At 43.1% G+C, this 16993-nt stretch overlaps 1 protein-coding gene across 1 annotated transcript in view; it reads right to left on the bottom strand.

Annotated features, from left to right (window-relative positions):
• LOC126986333 (coiled-coil domain-containing protein AGAP005037-like) overlaps positions 1–16993 on the bottom strand; it is a 192025-nt gene that overhangs the window by 12231 nt on the left and 162801 nt on the right. The window contains exon 18 of the mRNA XM_050842390.1: positions 12427–12546. Within this exon, the coding sequence (XP_050698347.1) occupies positions 12427–12546 (120 nt within the window). The remainder of the gene's footprint in view (positions 1–12426; positions 12547–16993) is intronic.

The raw sequence follows: 16993 nt of genomic DNA on the forward strand, positions 1-16993 counted from the left end.
ACCAAGACAGTGACATAAGGATCACCCTGTTACTACCTCAAGAAATAGGTGAAAATCAAAGGAATTAATGACTGAACTGAAAACTGAGCAAATAGATCTAAAAATAAACCAGCATAGAATGTACATACTCCTGTGTTTGGGGTGACTAATAAAGCAAGTAATAATAGCAATAACAACAATAATAATAATAATAATAATAAATACTCGATTGAACTAACCCATGAAGAGAAATTAATTACAAGCTGAAATCACAACACACTGCAAGGTACATATAATTTGATACCTCGCGAGTAAGAGAAGTTCGCCATTAACAGCACATCCTCACACGTCAACCTTAACTACGACACGAGGACGGACAGCAAGTTATATACTCTCTCTAGGTAACAGGGTGAAACACAGGGAACACAAATAGAACAATAAGTGGGTGCTTGGACATTGCAGGGAGGGGGGGGGCCTTTGATAGCTACAGGGATGGTGGAGGAAGCGAGGCGTGTGGCGCTCATGAAGGGAGAGGTCACGGAGGGCGAGATGAGGGAACTACACTGGTACGGCTAGGATGCAACACCACTGAAGGATTACAAAAAGCATGGACAGATAAAGGAAACCGTATATGAGACAGAAGAGAAATGATAAAAGGGGTGTAAGGGTAGAAGGGAAGATGTAATGTGTGAACAATATATGAAGCGAGGAAGTAAGTAGTTAGACAGATATTTACTAGTGGGCTATGATGCATTACGAGACCACAGAGATGATTACTAATTGATGAGGACAGGAAACCAATGACAGGGGTGTAAGTTAGGGGAGATGTGGACAGCATATCATGGAAGTAAGGAATAAATTGGTGACTGAGAAATTACTTAGATGAATATTATATGCATTACGAGACCACAGAGATGATTACTAAATGATGAGAACAGGAAACCAATGACAGGGGTGTAAGTTAGGAAAGATGTGGACAAGATATCATGGAAGTAAGAAGGAATATACAGAGGAGGAGATGGGAGAGAGAAAGAGAAAGAAGGAAGAAAATGGATAAAAGGGAGGAGAGGAGAGAAATGGTAAGAGGAAGGAGAGAAAGAGAGATTAAAGCGTTGAATGAGAAATTACTTGGATGACTATATTATGTATCACGAGACCAGAAGGATGATTACTAAATGATACAGACAGGACACCAATGACAGGAGTGTAAGAAAGGGTAAGAGGGACGATGTAGACGATAGATCATGGAAGAAGGAATAAAATAAGACAAATAATTAGGTGACTATATTATGCATCACAAGCTCGCAGATATGATTACTAAATGATAAGGGCAGGAGACCAATGAGAGGAGGAGTGTGAATAAAGATGAGAGGGATATTAACTGTAAGGGTGAAAAATAAGTGTGAATATATTAAGCATAACAAAACCAGAGAGATGTTCAGCGGTATAAAAATGGTTTCAGGGGATTGCGAGAGGACTTATAAGATTTGCGGGAGGACTTATAAGATTTGTGAGGACTTATAAGATTTGTGAGGACTTATAAGATTTGAGGGAGGACTTATAAGATTTGCGGGAGGACTTATAAGATTTGTGAGGACTTAAAAGATTTGTGAAGACTTATAAGATTTGTGAGGACTTATAAGATTTGTGGGAGGACTTATAAGATTTGTGAGGACTTATAAGATTTGCGGGAGGACTTATAAGATTTGTGAGGACTTATAAGATTTGTGAGGACTTATAAGATTTGCGGGAGGACTTATAAGATTTGTGAGGACTTATAAGATTTGCGGGAGGACTTATAAGATTTGTGAGGACTTATAAGATTTGTGAGGACTTATAAGATTTGAGGGAGGACTTATAAGATTTGTGAGGACTTATAAGATTTGTGAGAGGACTTATAAGATTTGCGGGAGGACTTATAAGATTTGTGAGGACTTATAAGATTTGTGAGGACTTATAAGATTTGCAGGAGGACTTATAAGGTTTGTGAGGACTTATAAGATTTGCGGGAGGACTTATAAGACTTGTGAGAGGACTTATAAGATGGGCGATATGCGGACGGTAACACTATGGTACTTTGGTTAACTGGGACTTAGGACAAACAGATCGGGTACTTGTAAAAATATGGCAAAGTAGTTACTGAATGTGATGAGAGTTTGCAGAGGCACGGAGATGTAATATGGAGGGTAACTGATAGATATTTCGAGTGGTAGGACATTGCATGGAGTGTGGGGGATGAAGAAGGAGACTTACGTGAATTTGAAAAGGCATAAAAAAATAATATAGAGGGTAACTAATGCATATTTTGAGAGTTAGGACGTTGCATGGAGTGTGGGGGTTGAAGAGGGGGACTTGGGTAAATTTCAAAAGTCAGAGAAATATAATATAGAGGATAATTGTCAGTGTTCAACGTTTGCATGGTGTGGGGGCTGAGGAAGGGCAAACTGAGGTGAATTTGAAGAGGCACAGAGATAATATAATGTTGAAGGTAGGAGGACATTGTGTTAGGTCTTTGCATGGAGCGTGGGGGGGGGGGGATAAGAGGGCCAACTGATGTGTGATTCAAAAGGCACAGAGAGATATAATGCAGAGGCTAAGTGATGCACATAGCGTTAGGTTATTGCATGGAGTGTGTGGGCTGAAGGGAGGCACAACTGTTCCGCCATGGCCTCACAGCTGCCGGGGCCTGACTGACCTCACTCTGCAACACTCCACCACAGAATGAAGAGAAAACAGGGACACACATTAAGACAGGCACATCGAGAACTTGTGTGCAGTGAGCTTCATGTCAGTTAGTTAATCATGACAACTGTGCACCAGGAGTAAGTGGTTGGGACTGAAGTAAGTTGTGTTCAGCGGTTTTACATTAGCTGTGTGGAGTGTGAACGTGGGTCTGGTTCCTGCGTACTCTGTGTTACGCCGATGTTATGGGTGGGGATAGCGTTCACTTACACACTCTGGGGACAAACACTTCAGCACATAGAGGTGATGAGTCTCTCTTCATCACGGCAAGGGTACAACTCACATCTAGAATACTGCTGTGCATCTTAGAGTCATGAGTTCAGCAGCCACTCAGGTAAAGAACAGGATGGAGAGATACTGTCCATGTTTAGTATAGTGAGCCGAGTGTCTTGTCAGGCCTCATATCTTGGCGGTAATCTTTGTTTGACACTAAATGATCACTGAAGCAGCACAGAAAAAGGTGATGGGTGGCAGTGATAGTGGTGTGTTGGAGGGAGGAAGAGGTGGAGGAAGGAAGAAGAGAGAGAGGGATAAGAAAAAAAAGATGATGGATGGATAGGAGAGAAGGGAATGAGTGACAGTAAAAAGATGATGGGTAACAGGTGGTAGCATATGTGTGGGGGGAAGAGAGGGAAGGGTGAGAGTGGATATGCCAAGACGAGGCAGCCGAGAGAATGTGAACAGTGCATGAAGAGGAGGTAAGGTGGGAGAGATTCAAGGATGGGAAGCAGGTGTTAGTTTAAGTGGGAGGAGCGAAGAGGAGAGAGGGACGAGAGGATACACCAAGACGAGGCAGCCGAGAGAACGTGAAGCTAACAGGACAAGAGGTGGGAAGGGTGGCAGAGATTTAAGGATGCAATGGTAAGGGAGGAGGAAGGGGCAGCGGATGAGGGCCAAGGGTGTCGGCCAAGATTTACCGGGTCCAGCGGAGGAATTGGAAAACAAGGACGTAGGGAGACGGAGGAGAGGCCAAGGTATGCAAGGGTTGTGCTGGTTGTATGTACACCACGGAGTCAGTCTTCTACGTGTTCTCTCTACACCCCGCCTGTGCCAGCTAGTTAAAGAGTCAATATGATTTTAGACTTCAACTACGAGTATACTGTAGATATGTTTCTTTGCCCTCGCTACATTACGAGTCACCTACGCAACTTTGTGACATGGGAGTGAGCTCTACAGTGTGCCCTCAGCCTAAAGCCAAGGCTATGCTTCCGGGGCACTCACAGGTGTTGGCGGCACAATGCACCAAAGTAACGTAACTGACAGGTAAAGGAATGCAGGCCAAAGAGGGCATGTGGTATGTGGTGTTCCGTAAGGACGACGCTTGCGGGTGTGTCACTGTCCTGGGGTGTGGCGTGACGGGCGCCTCCTTACCGAACACCAGCATGGCCCACCGCAGTGTACTTGCCGCCCCTCCCTCGCCTCCACCACTACCGCCAACATGGAGCCACAACAAAAAAAAGTCTTATTTAAGCACTGCAAGGCAAAACAGTACGAGCTTAAAAGAGAATATGGATTTAATTAGCAGACAAGCCACCCATGTGAACCTTCCATTGTCAAAACTGTATGTGTAAAATTCTAACCATCATCTGACTCACCACAAGCCTGCTCAACAATCAGGAATAAGGACTTGTCGCCTTGTGGGAGTGACGGCTCTTGCGGCATAAAGAAAAACAAACATGATATTGGACTCCTGTTGCTTCAGCTTTTGCAGTGGAGGCGAGGAGAGCGTATAACCAGGACACTGCAGGGGTTGGGGGAGGGGGGGAGGGATCAAGGGATGGGGTGGGGCAGGGTGGGGTCTGGGGTTCGTGCACAGTGTCGATACTTGCCTAAACAATCGATATGTCAGTGGTTAAGACGGCATCGTCCTCCGCCAGAGATATGAAGTGAATAGTTTTTATGTTGCCGGCCTGCAACAGTCGTAAGGGAAGGAGGTTATGTGGGGAGATGAGGGTGAGTGGAGGAAACAATATGGGCGGGTGGCAGTGGAGACAGTGGAAGGGTGGGACTGGGGGGAAGGGGAGGAGGGAGAAAGTTACAACATCAAGACCCTGACAAGCACAAGCCAGGGTTCTCATGACCGACCTCAACAATTAAATGCTCGTCTAGAAATTGAACTGTAAATATTTTTTCATGGTACGTTTAAGGGATGACTTTTAATACTGTGTCTCTAAGGGGTTAAACTTACAGCCCAATTGAGGATAGCATAGTGGAGTTTATTGCAATTTTTTCACAGTAAGTTTATAGATAGCTTTTAAATACTGTGTCTCTCATTGAGGATAGCATAGTGGAGTTTATTGCAATTTTTTCACAGTAAGTTTGCAGATAGCTTTTAAATACTGTGTCTCTCATTGAGGATAGCATAGTGGAGTTTTTGCAATTTTTTTCACGGTAAATTTATATAGCTTTTTAATACTGTGTCTCTAAGGGGTTAAATTCATGGCCCAATTTAGGATAGCATAGTGGAGTTTATTGTCTCTAAGGGATTAAATTTACAGCCCAATTTAGGATAACATAGTGGAGTTTTTTGCAATATTTTCACGGTAAGTTTATAGATAGCTTTTTAATACTGTGTCTCTAAGGGGTTGAATTTACGGCCCAATTTAGGATAACATAGTGGAGTTTTTTGCAATATTTTCACGGTAAGTTTATAGATAGCTTTTTAATACTGTGTCTCAAGGGGTTGAATTTACGGCCCAATTTAGGATAGCACAGCGGAGATTTTTGCAGTTTTATCAAGATAAGTTCAGGGCATAACTTTTCAAATACTACTAATCTAAGGGGTTGAAATTACACCTTACTTGAGCACAGCATAGCCTTTAAAAGCAAGATTAACTTTTACGAGAGTAGTATATATGGTGGTATAATTCTCATGGGCTATTTTTTACTTTTCTTTTTTTACAGTAAAGGAAGCAGCTCAAGGGCAAAAATAAATAGATAAAAAAGCCTGTTAATCACTGCTCCTATAAAGAAAGAATGAGTGGCCAAAATAGGCGGTCAATTTCGGATGGAGGGGCGTTTTTATACATGATCCGCGGCATTTACAGACGAGACCTTCCTGGTGCATGAGAACTGGCGGCGTGCTTTGAGGGTGTCACCACAGTCACATCAGCAGCCGGGGAACACAACCATGACAGAAGAAAGGAGGCAGGGAAGAGGGAACACACCGAGGAAATACACGAACACTCAGAGAAGAGGAGCAAGTAAACAGATGAGACGGGAAACGAAGGAGGAAGTGAAGGAGGAGAAACACAACACACACACACACACACAGATACGGAAAGACACGCCAGATCAACATAAGCATTACAGAAGAGCTCGTAAACATGGGCAATACTGAATAAGCAAGATGTAAGTGGTATATTAAAGGAGGAACAGCGATGCGGACAGACTGTTACTTATTACTAGTGGGAATCAGTGTGTGGCAGCCTCCCAGAAGCATAAAGGCGAGGGAAAAAAAAGATGAAATAAGTGACGAGCGAATGAGATGAAAGGAAGGAGGAAAGGAAGATTGTGTGAAGGCTGTTTAATGCACTGATACACACACACACACACACACACACACACACAAAGAAAAAGGGTAAATACTAAAATGCGTGAGTAACAAAGGATATCTGTGTGTGTGTGTGTGTGTGTGTGTGTGTGTGTAAGGATTGTAGAGGTTATATATGCCTAACTTAAGGGTAGGAACATGATATTTTAAGAAGTTCCGAGTTAATGGTCATCCCCTATATAAACGACGCAGGAAAAGTCCGAATTCCACGGCTCTGAATGTCCCCAGACTCTTATTTACTGAAGGGATAAAGTTATAACCCGAGAAAAAAAAGAATTAGTGCTGGCGTGAAATTGTAAACTGGGATGAAGAAAAAGGGAAAAAAATAAAAGTTGTTCAAAGGAGAAAATTCTGAAAGTATGCCAAGAGGAAGTTGAAAAAAAAAAAAAAAAAAAAAAAAAAAAAAAAAAAAAAACCCCTTAAAATTCGAGAGTTCACAAAATCATAAAAAAATCCCTTAAAATTCTAGAGTTCACAAAATCATAAAATAAGAGGAAGAAAAAGAAGAAAATAAAAACTAAATCACTTAGAGAAGGCCTGAAATGTAATGCCAAGAGGGAGAAGAAAGAGATGAACAAACTGAAAGCTATTTTTGAGTCCTTGAATTCAGAGAATGGTAAACAGAGGAAGAAATAGAAAAAAAATATGAAAACTGAAATCTGCCAAAATTAAAGAAGGCCTAAAATTAAAAGCCAGGATGAAGATAAAGGTAAGGAAAAAATTATAAACTGTTTGAATTCGAGTTCAGGAAATGGTAAACTGAGAAAGAAAAAAAAAAAAAGAAGTGAAAACTAAAACCTGCCCAAATTAGAGAAGGCTTAAGATTAAAAGCCAGGATGAAGATGAAGGTGAGGGAAAAAAACTGTAAACTGTTCGAATTCTGGAGTTCAGGAAATTATTAAAAGATACAAAAGATGCAAATGATTATTAGCCTGAATTCTGGCTGGGGTGACGTGCTGCTGCGTGGATGAACAGACTGTTACTGAAGGCAAATGGACCGTATTGGCTACACAGGCAGCGCCACACTTGGCCACTCAGCGAACTGTCAAAGCAGTACTTTCCATAGAACTCAAGTTATGTACTAGAGTGCGTCTGAGGCTTGTTACCCATTTTTAAGTGTCACTTTTTAAAGTGGTTGGTGTTAAGTGTTAAGTTTAAGGCATACAGTCATACATTCTTATACACATGACGATATATATATTACAGGCTGCCTCCAGGATACAAGGCCTTGGTGCCGCCACCGCTCCAAGCCAACGACTGCACACACTTTGCTCCTACCCGATTTCCTGACTCTACTATTTGACATGAAGAAAAACCGAAATCGGGCAGGAGTGAAGTGTGTGCAATCATCGGCTTGGGGCGACGGCGGCACCATGGCCGTGTATCCCTGAGACAGCCTCAGACGCACTCGAGTCTTTAACTTGAACTCTATGGAAAATTCAGCTTTGAGTTGAGTGGCCACATGTAGTGCTGCCTGAATAGCCAATACGGTCCATTAGACCAGGCAGGGGTTGAGGCCTGAGACACTGAGAAACTTGTACCTCTCAGAAGAACAAGGAAAAAAATAACGAGCAGGAAAGAAAAGAACAGTAACAACATAATGATAATAGTAATAATGTTGATAATAATGAAGAAATCGTCCATTAATTTGATCTGCACCTCTTCAGATTATCAAATTTCTCTGACTTTTGAGTGGCGGCTAAAATCGATATATATGTTTTTTTTTATGCTCTGAGTAATATTGGTTCAGAACTTCCCACCTTCAGTAATTTTGGCTGTTGACATTTTTGAACCAGTGGAACTTTGGAATAATAATAATAATAATAATAATAATATTTGTAACTCTCAGGCGATATCTTTTCGCCTTAAAAATATGTTAGTGTGATGCGGTGTGGTGGTGGTGGTGGTGGTTGTAGAGTTGTTGTTGTTGGTAATGGTAGTGGTGATGGTAGTGGTGATGGTGGTGGTGGTGGCATTGGTGGTGATATTGGATGTGGCAGAAATGGTGGAGGGTAATGAAAAAAAAAAAAAAGAAAAAAAAATAGCACAAGCAGTAGTAACATAAGTGGTGGTAGTAGTAGTAGTAGTAGTAGCAATGTGAAGAGTAGTGGTAGTAGTAGTAGTAGTAGTAGTAGTTGTAGTAGTAATGGTAGTTGTAGTAGTAGTTGTACTATTATTGTTATTAGCAGCAGTGGTAGCATCTCAAATATTAAAAGTACATATTATTATTGGTAGAAAAGTATACTGTATCAAAATTAGACTCTTAACCCGGTAGCAGCGACAGGCCAAATTTGTGGCTTTACCATGTAACAGCGACGGGCCAAATTTGTGGCTTTACCATGTAGCAGTGATGGGCCAAATTTGTGGCTTTACCATGTAGCAGCAACGGGCCAAATTTGTGGCTTTACCATGTAGCAGTGATGGGCCAAATTTGTGGCTTTACCATGTAGCAGTGATGGGCCAAATTTGTGGCTTTACCATGTAGCAGCAACGGGCCAAATTTGTGGCTTTACCATGTAGCAGTGATGGGCCAAATTTGTGGCTTTACCATGTAGCAGCAACGGGCCAAATTTGTGGCTTTACCATGTAGCAGCAACGGGCCAAATTTGTGGCTTTACCATGTAGCAGTGATGGGCCAAATTTGTGGCTTTACCGTGTAACAGCAATGGGCCAAATCCGTGGCTTTACCGTGTAGCAGCGACGGGCCAAATTTGTGCCATGATATAAACCCCACAAAATAGATGATGCATAAACTGATCACAAATGCGTTGATATATACTATGAAATGGTTTGTGTGAGTGATGATGTTTACTCATTTTTCTCACTTAGAGGGACCATTAAGAAACATGATCCCCGCAGCTACCCGGGTTAAGAGTACATATTATTATTGGTAGAAAAGTATATTGTATCAAAATTAGACTCTTAAATGCAGTAATAGAAAAAATATTCAAACTTTTGACCTTCAATGCAAGTGGAAATGTCAGCTGGAATGGCGGCTAGCACTGGCGGACATTAGACCAGGCAGGGGTTGAGGCCTAGGACACTGAGAAACTTGTACCTCTCAGAAGAACAAGGAAAAAAATAACAAGAGCGAGAAAGAAAAGAACAGTAACAACATAATGATAATAGTAATAATGTTGATAATAATGAAGAAAAATGTCCATTAATTTGATCTGCACCTCGTCAGATTCTCAAATTTCTCTGACTTTTGAGTGGCGGCTAAAACTGATATATATGTTTTTTTATGCTCTGAGTAATACTGGTTCAGAACTTCCCACCTTCAGTAATTTGGGCTGTTGACATTTTCGAACCAGTGTCTCTGTGTTGTGTGAGGCTTTGGTTGACTCTAGTGGCTGCTCAGTGACCCCAGGTTGGCTGAAGGCTTAAGGAGGGCTTGGCCACAGACTTGTTCTTGTGGAAATCGATACATGACCAAGTACTTAGTAGAATTATGAGGGAGGTGGTGGCTGAGTGGTTGCTGTGCGGGTGCAGCATCTTGGGGGACCCTGGTTCACGCCCTGCCTGCTGCTATAAGAGGCAAATTTTTAGCAGTTGAAAAGTGACCCAAGACTACCCATATGCTCTCCGGTAGACCATCTATCAACCCAGACTCTAGACCCTCTAAAAAAAAAAAATAAATAAATAAATAAATAAAATAAATAAATAAATAGAGTCAAAGATGAGCTCATGGTGCCACTATAGACACTTGCCTGCGTTTTAACTGACTGGGGCCAACCATCAGGTCCTATCAAAAAAGCCTACTTGGGGTATAGGCAGAAGGGGAAAAAATGTTAAGAGGACAAAAAACCATGAAATGACCGGTGCCAGAACATTGAACTGGTCCAAACTTTGCTTTACTCTTTACTTTTGTGGGAGCGGCGAGTAGCGGGCTTTTTTTTTTTTTTTTCACCCTTTTTGTTGCCCTTGAGCCGTATCCTTTGATGTAAAAAAAAAAAAAAAAAAAAAGATTTCTTGTTTGGTCTGTTTTACATGTATTTTTTCCTTCAGCCGCCCGTGCTGACCAACCACTAAGTGAGAGCAAAGCATTGTCTGTCATGGGGGAGTCCAGGAGGTGTGTCTGTTCTCCCAGCGCCTCGCAGGAAACATTAGTCACACCAACACAACCATTGACCCGGCAGCAGCGGGGATCATGTTTCTTAATGGTCCCTCTAAGCGAGAAAAATGAGAAAAAATCACCCCTCACACAAACCATTTCATAATATATATCAAAGCATTTGTGATCAGATTATGTATCATCTTTTTGGGGTGGTTTATATCATGGCACAAATTTGGTCTGTCGCTGCTACACGGTAAAGCCACAAATTTGGTCTGTCGCTGCTACACGGTAAAGCCGCAAATTTGGCCCGTCGCTGCTACACGGTAAAGCCACAAATTTGGCCCGTCACTGCTACACGGTAAAGCCACAAATTTGGCCCATCGCTGCTGCACGGTAAAGCCACAAATTTGGCCCGTCACTGCTACACGGTAAAGCCACAAATTTGGCCCATCGCTGCTGCACGGTAAAGCCACAAATTTGGCCCGTCGCTGCTACTGGGTTGAGGAAGATATTAACCCAATGCATTTTTCATCTGAGGCATTGATGCAGAACTTACAAAACACTTAACAAAACAAAAGACAAATGATCATTATTATTATCATTATTATCACTGTGTCTGGGAGTTCAAGGTTGTTAAGAGGAAGCAACTATCATGATACAGAAGAACAGAGCCGACCAGAAGAATGAAGGTGAGAAATGATGATGATTAACATTATTATTATTATTATTATTATTATTATTATTATTATTATTGAATTTATTGTTTTATTTCTATTGCTTCATTATTTATGACAACCACTTATTCTACTACCACTACTACTACTACTACTATTATTACTATCTGCACCATTGTTTTTATTTTTATATTTACAACCCAGTGTATCTGTAATGCCAAAATTTAATTAAGTACGAGCAAGGTAGAAATTAGGGAGGGAAATACAGTCGTCCCTCAAATAGTACGGTTTCCAATAGTTCGTTTGTGTGTGTGTGTGTGTGTTTGTGTTTGATGAAGGTTACAGGGAAATGTTTTGTAACGTGGCAGCACAGTCGTCCCTCAAATAGTACGGTTTCCAATAGTACGGTTTTGGTTTTATGTGGATTTTCTAAGAAGATTTTTAAGGATTTTTAAATATCCCAACGAGCAGGAAATGTAAAAATCCTTAAAGATCTTCCGTGACAATCCATATAAAACCGAAACTAAATTATTGGAAACCGTGCTATTTGAGAGTCAACTGTATTCTTAAAACTACTTTTCCTCCCTAATTCCTATCTTTCCCGTACTTAATTAAATTTTGGCATTACATATCTACCACCATAGTTCACCTGACAAGAAAACCATCAAGAGAATCGCTCAAAAAAAGGTGGCGAGGGATGATCATGCAAGGAAATGTGTGTGTGTGTGTGTGTGTGTGTGTGTGTGTGTGTGTGTGTGTGTTATGGTATATGGGGAGCAGCTACCCTATCATCAAGTTTGGCTTTAAATTCATGAATGTTTTGTCTTGAATGATCTTATTTCCGAGGTTGTTCCCAGTGTCTTTGTGTCTATGGGAAAACAGTGTTCCTTGTGTAAAATGGTGATTAGGTAAATTATCATATTTTACAAACACTCTCTGGAACACACACACACACACACACACACACACACATATGGAGAGAGAGAGAGAGAGAGAGAGAGAGAGAGAGAGAGAGAGAGAGAGAGAGAGAGAGAGAGAGAGAGAACCATTCAAGGCTGCAAGCAAAACACAGCAGAATATCAATAAATGTTGCAGAAAGAACAAGAAGACAGAGGCAACACATCCAGAGAGAAAGAGAGAGAGAAAGAGACTAATGCACCGGACAAAACGAGAGACAAGCATTGAGGACATGACACCTTGAGGGAGACACAGCCAGAGCGTGTACAGGGGCAGCAGAGGCAGTCCAGAGTAAGAATGTAAGAACACAAGGGGTCTAGGGGCCTGCCTGGCTGCAAGTGCGGCTAACCTGTTTGCTAGTCGGCCCCGCTGCGGTTAAGCCTACGGGCCGCACCGAGCTAGGCCGGGGGGCCGGGAGAGACAGGGCGAGATCAATCGGGGTCAACAAGTTGGCCGCTACTCACTGGAGGTCCCGGACTCTCCGCACCTCTGTCCTCTGCACTGTTTGGGCGGCCGGCCGGACTGTGACCGCCTTGGGGTGAAGTCTTTGCTTCAGGCCAGGGCCCCACATCCCGGGCCAGCCTCTGGGGTGGCACAGTGAGCACGGGAGGTGACACAGGCAGGGCAGAGAGTAGCGGTGCCAAGGGACTCCCAGTGGGGCTGCTGGCGGCCTCAGCCCGTGTCTCCACACGTGACTGGACCGCCTCACTAACACTGCTCTGTGTCTGCTGCTTGCTGTCCCCACCACTAAGCTGGAGCTGGACTAGGCTACTCCCTCCTGACCCAACACTCAGACTGTCCTGACAACACCCTTACCGTACAATGTGTTGAGGAACACTGGCCGACCCTTCCCTTTACAAGTGGTCATTCCTACACCACCAAGTGTGGCTCTCAACACACCCTCATCTTCATGTGAATGTGTACATCATTCATCCACCCAACCACATACACTACACTATTTGGTGGCTGCCGCATGAACAGTGCTGCCGGCCAACCCCTGAACAGAAAACAACGTGTGACGGGAAATTGTGTTTGTGTAAGATTCCCTGCCAGGCCCAGGCAGCACCGTGACACCAGAAGCAGCAGCAGCACCAGCACAGCAGCATAGGCTGGGCAGTAATAGCAGGAGTGCCAGCACTGATGATGACCTCAGCATTAGCAAGAGCTGCCTTAAATACACTGTGTATCATTGTTCCATTGTGGCAGCCACTAAATATTTTGAATGTTATTCTTTATTACAAAAGAAGACAAAACACAAGGAGGTGTTCACTCATGAACACACCACTGACGTGCTGGCCAAGGCATGACAGTCACATGAAGTGTGGACGTCAGACAGTCGGAGTTGAAACAGACGAGACAAATTTCAATCCTGTGTGAAAATGTTGATTTCACGGTTGGCTTCTGTTGTGCACCGTGAGCCTCACAGGGAAGGGAAAATTTTGGGAAGGCTTCAGGAAAACAAATACTCTAACTGGTGGGTAAGTGTATGCTGCTGTCTGAGGCCGCCAGCTCCTCCGGGGCCTGGGGCTGCTGTTCTGTTCGGCGGCTGCCTCCCAGCGCTGCTCACGCGGCCAGCACACCCTGAACACAAGGCTGCGGCTCCCCGCTAGCCAAGGACCTGTCCTGCCCCGCTACACTACAGACTACACCCCAGAACCTTTTCAGCTCAGACCTCAACATAACCTGCAATCATTAATTTTCAAGCAGCGCTTTGAGAAGGAAACATTAAAATGAAATATATAGAGAGGGCTGGCCATAGGCACACAAAAGTCTGCATAGGTAACAAATATTGAGCAGAGGAATGACTAAGCGGTGGAGTAACTGTGAAGACAAACACCATCAATGAGTCGGGGCACTGGGGAAGGGTGGACACGGGGTGTTATGGCTTAGTTGTTAGTCATCAGTTGTTAGTACAGACAGTAGAAACACAGCAGACGTACATCTCAAGTTAATGGGAGAAATATATAGTAATGTTTTTATAAAGGAGGGAACTTTATTGTTGAATGGAATTCTTGAGGGGCTGGCCATGCAAGGTGGCTGTCACCAAGCACTCGGGTTAGTCAGCAGACAGAGTAAGCAGACAGCTTGTTCTTAGGCATCACTTGACGCACTGACTTCCACATCATGGGTGAGCTTCCCGGCCCGCCGCGGCCTGCAAGTGTGCGCCTCAGGCACCTCGGGGCTACAGTTCAGGAGGTGAGGCTCGGACAAGCAGCGAGAAGCTGGCTATGATGTGGGAGCCAACGGCGCAAGCACAGAGCTCACTGCACTACTTAACTGTGCAACACAACACTGGGGAGAAAGTGATCAGAAAAAATAAGAAAGAACTAAGTTAAAAAAGAAAGAAAAAGGAAAGGGTTAGTCAATAAGATGGTGTAGGTGACTGACACAAGAGTTGTCCCTCCTCTGAGGGACCCACGTGGTGCCGGGAGAGTCTTGATGAAGTGACAGCACTTCAATTTATTTTATTTTCCTCTTTAAAATTGGCCCAAAGCATCAACCCCACAAAGACAAATAGATTCCAGTCCCTTCAATTCCCTTGTCCAATTTCTTGCAATGACTTGCATGAAGTGTCTCTCTTCAGCCTTTAGTTGCAACTTGTGTTCTTATGAGGCTTATTTTCACAAACATTATTACTATGGCAGACTCAAGGGCCACATGATGCAGCTTCCTGCGGCCACACTCAGAGGGGAAACCTTTTCAGGGTGATGTGCAGGAAAGCAACACCAAACAATGAGGAGCTGGGAGGAGGAGGAGGAGGAGAAAGAGGAGAAACAGGAGGTGTGGAAAGCTCAGTCTGAGAAACTGCAGTATTCTCCACAGGGCAATAATAAAGTACTACTCTAGTCTGGCGCCTTTCGTCTGGATGGGAAGAAGCAGCAGGGCGTACAAAATCCTCCTTGAACATTTACTTTTGTACGCCCAGTGAATGGTGTTCAGCCTGAGTGGGGGAGAGAGTAGACGGGTGAGGACTGGGGTACACAACAATCTTTGCGGCGGTGCAGAGGGGGGAGTGGTGAGGCAGGCAGAGCAGACACAGGCAGCACAGGGATGCACGGCACGGAGACATTAACGCGTGAGTCGATAAAGAGGGTCAGGAAAGGGAATGTTCGGAGGCTGTCACTGTTCTGCGTCAAGCCGCTAAAATGTTGCTTGCATGTGACGGTACAATAACACTAACAGGAGCGATAATAATACTGGATGAAAAATATTATGAGAGCATTCTGTTACCTTTTGTGTGTAGATATTTGCTAGCATGGTCATAACAGTTCGGGCTCTGTCGTACACTGCTGAGAGATCTTTCTGAGAGTTCCTCCTTAGATTTGTACGAAGATGTGACATTATTTCCTTCAACTACACAAACAAATTATAAGTTACAGAAATACTTTAATATGCAAACCACTTTTCAAATAGATGATGAGAGGATGTTGTAATTAAGACTCCACTAAAGCTGTCTAATAATGAACACAAGTTATTGATTCAATGATTCCTGAGTTTTCCCTTGTACAGTTGGCCAAAAAAGTATCTTCATTATATATGACAAAATAAAGTGCAAGGTTCTTTAAAGTCGCCTCCCAGAAATAGATCACTAGAGAATGACTAACTAGCTATCTAACAAACTAACTAATTGATGTGAGCTATAAATGGCTGATGTTTAAACCCATTTTCGTATAATTTTTTGTGGCGTAGAATGATTTTTTTCTTCTTGTGAACGACAGAAAAGCTAACAAAAGATAAACTAGAGAAAACGGAAATGGATGCTAACTAAAAAAAGGCGAATGTTGATGTGAGCTATAAATGGTGGATGTTTAAACCCATTTTCATGTTATTTTTTGTGATGCAGAATGATTTATTTTCTTTTGAACGACAGAGAAGCTAACAAAAAATATACTAGAGAAAAGGGTAACTGGTATGTAGGTACTAACTAAAGAAAGGTGGATGTTTTAACCTGTTTTCATGTTATTTTTTGTGACGCAGAATTATTTATTTTCTTGAGAGCGACAGAAAAGCTAACAAAAGATAAACTAGAGAAAACGGCAAACAGTACTAACTAAAACAAGGCGAATGTTTATGTGAGCTATAAATGGCTGATGTTTTAACCCATTTTCATATTATTTTTTGTGACGCAGATTTATTTTCTTGAGAGTGACAGAAAAGCTAACAAAAGATAAACTACAGAAAAGGGTAACAGGTGCTAACTAAAAAAAGGTGGATGTTTTAACCCATTTTCATGTTACGTTTTCTGGCGGAGAGATCAACTACTGTCCCTTCACCTCATAGTTTTTAATCAAATGACAAAGATAGTGTAAAACAGGTTCTGCTAAGCTGCCCAACCATGAACATCAACATCAACTCATCCAATCCATCATGGTGTGTTTCGTAACCCTGTGTGTGGCGGAAACAAAGGATCTTCAGCCCCTCCCCAGCCAGCCACGACCCTCCCACGCCCCTCCTCCACACCCTGACACATGATGACCAACTCGTCCATCTATAGTAGTGCTTGTAGATGTGTATGTGGCGGAAACAAAGGATCTTCAGCCCCTCCCCAGCCAGCCAGGACCCTCCCATGCCCCTCCTCTACGCCCTTACACATGACTACCAACTTGTCCATCTATCGTAGTGCTTGTAGATGTGTCTGTGTGAGTGGCGGAAACAAAGGATCTTCAGCCCCTCCCCAGCCAGCCACGACCCTCCCACGCCCCTCCTCCACACCCTTACACATGACTACCAACTTGTCCATCTATCGTAGTGCTTGTAGATGTGTCAGTGTGAGTGGCGGAAACAAAGGATCTTCAGCCCCTCCCCACCCAGGACCCTCCCATGCCCCTCCTCTAGCTACGCCCTTACACATGACGACCAAATGACAGTGTGATAAAGGTTCCACTAAAGCTGCCTGACCATGACCGTAACTCATCCAACCATCGCAGTGCTTGTAGCTGTGTGTGTGTGTGTGTGTGTAGTAACAAAACATCTTCAGTACCTCTCACGCCCTGACACATGACGACCAAATGACAAAGAAAGTGTGTGATA

This window comes from Eriocheir sinensis, chromosome 61 (genome assembly GCF_024679095.1).
Source record: "Eriocheir sinensis breed Jianghai 21 chromosome 61, ASM2467909v1, whole genome shotgun sequence".
NCBI classification, from domain to species: domain Eukaryota; kingdom Metazoa; phylum Arthropoda; class Malacostraca; order Decapoda; family Varunidae; genus Eriocheir; species Eriocheir sinensis.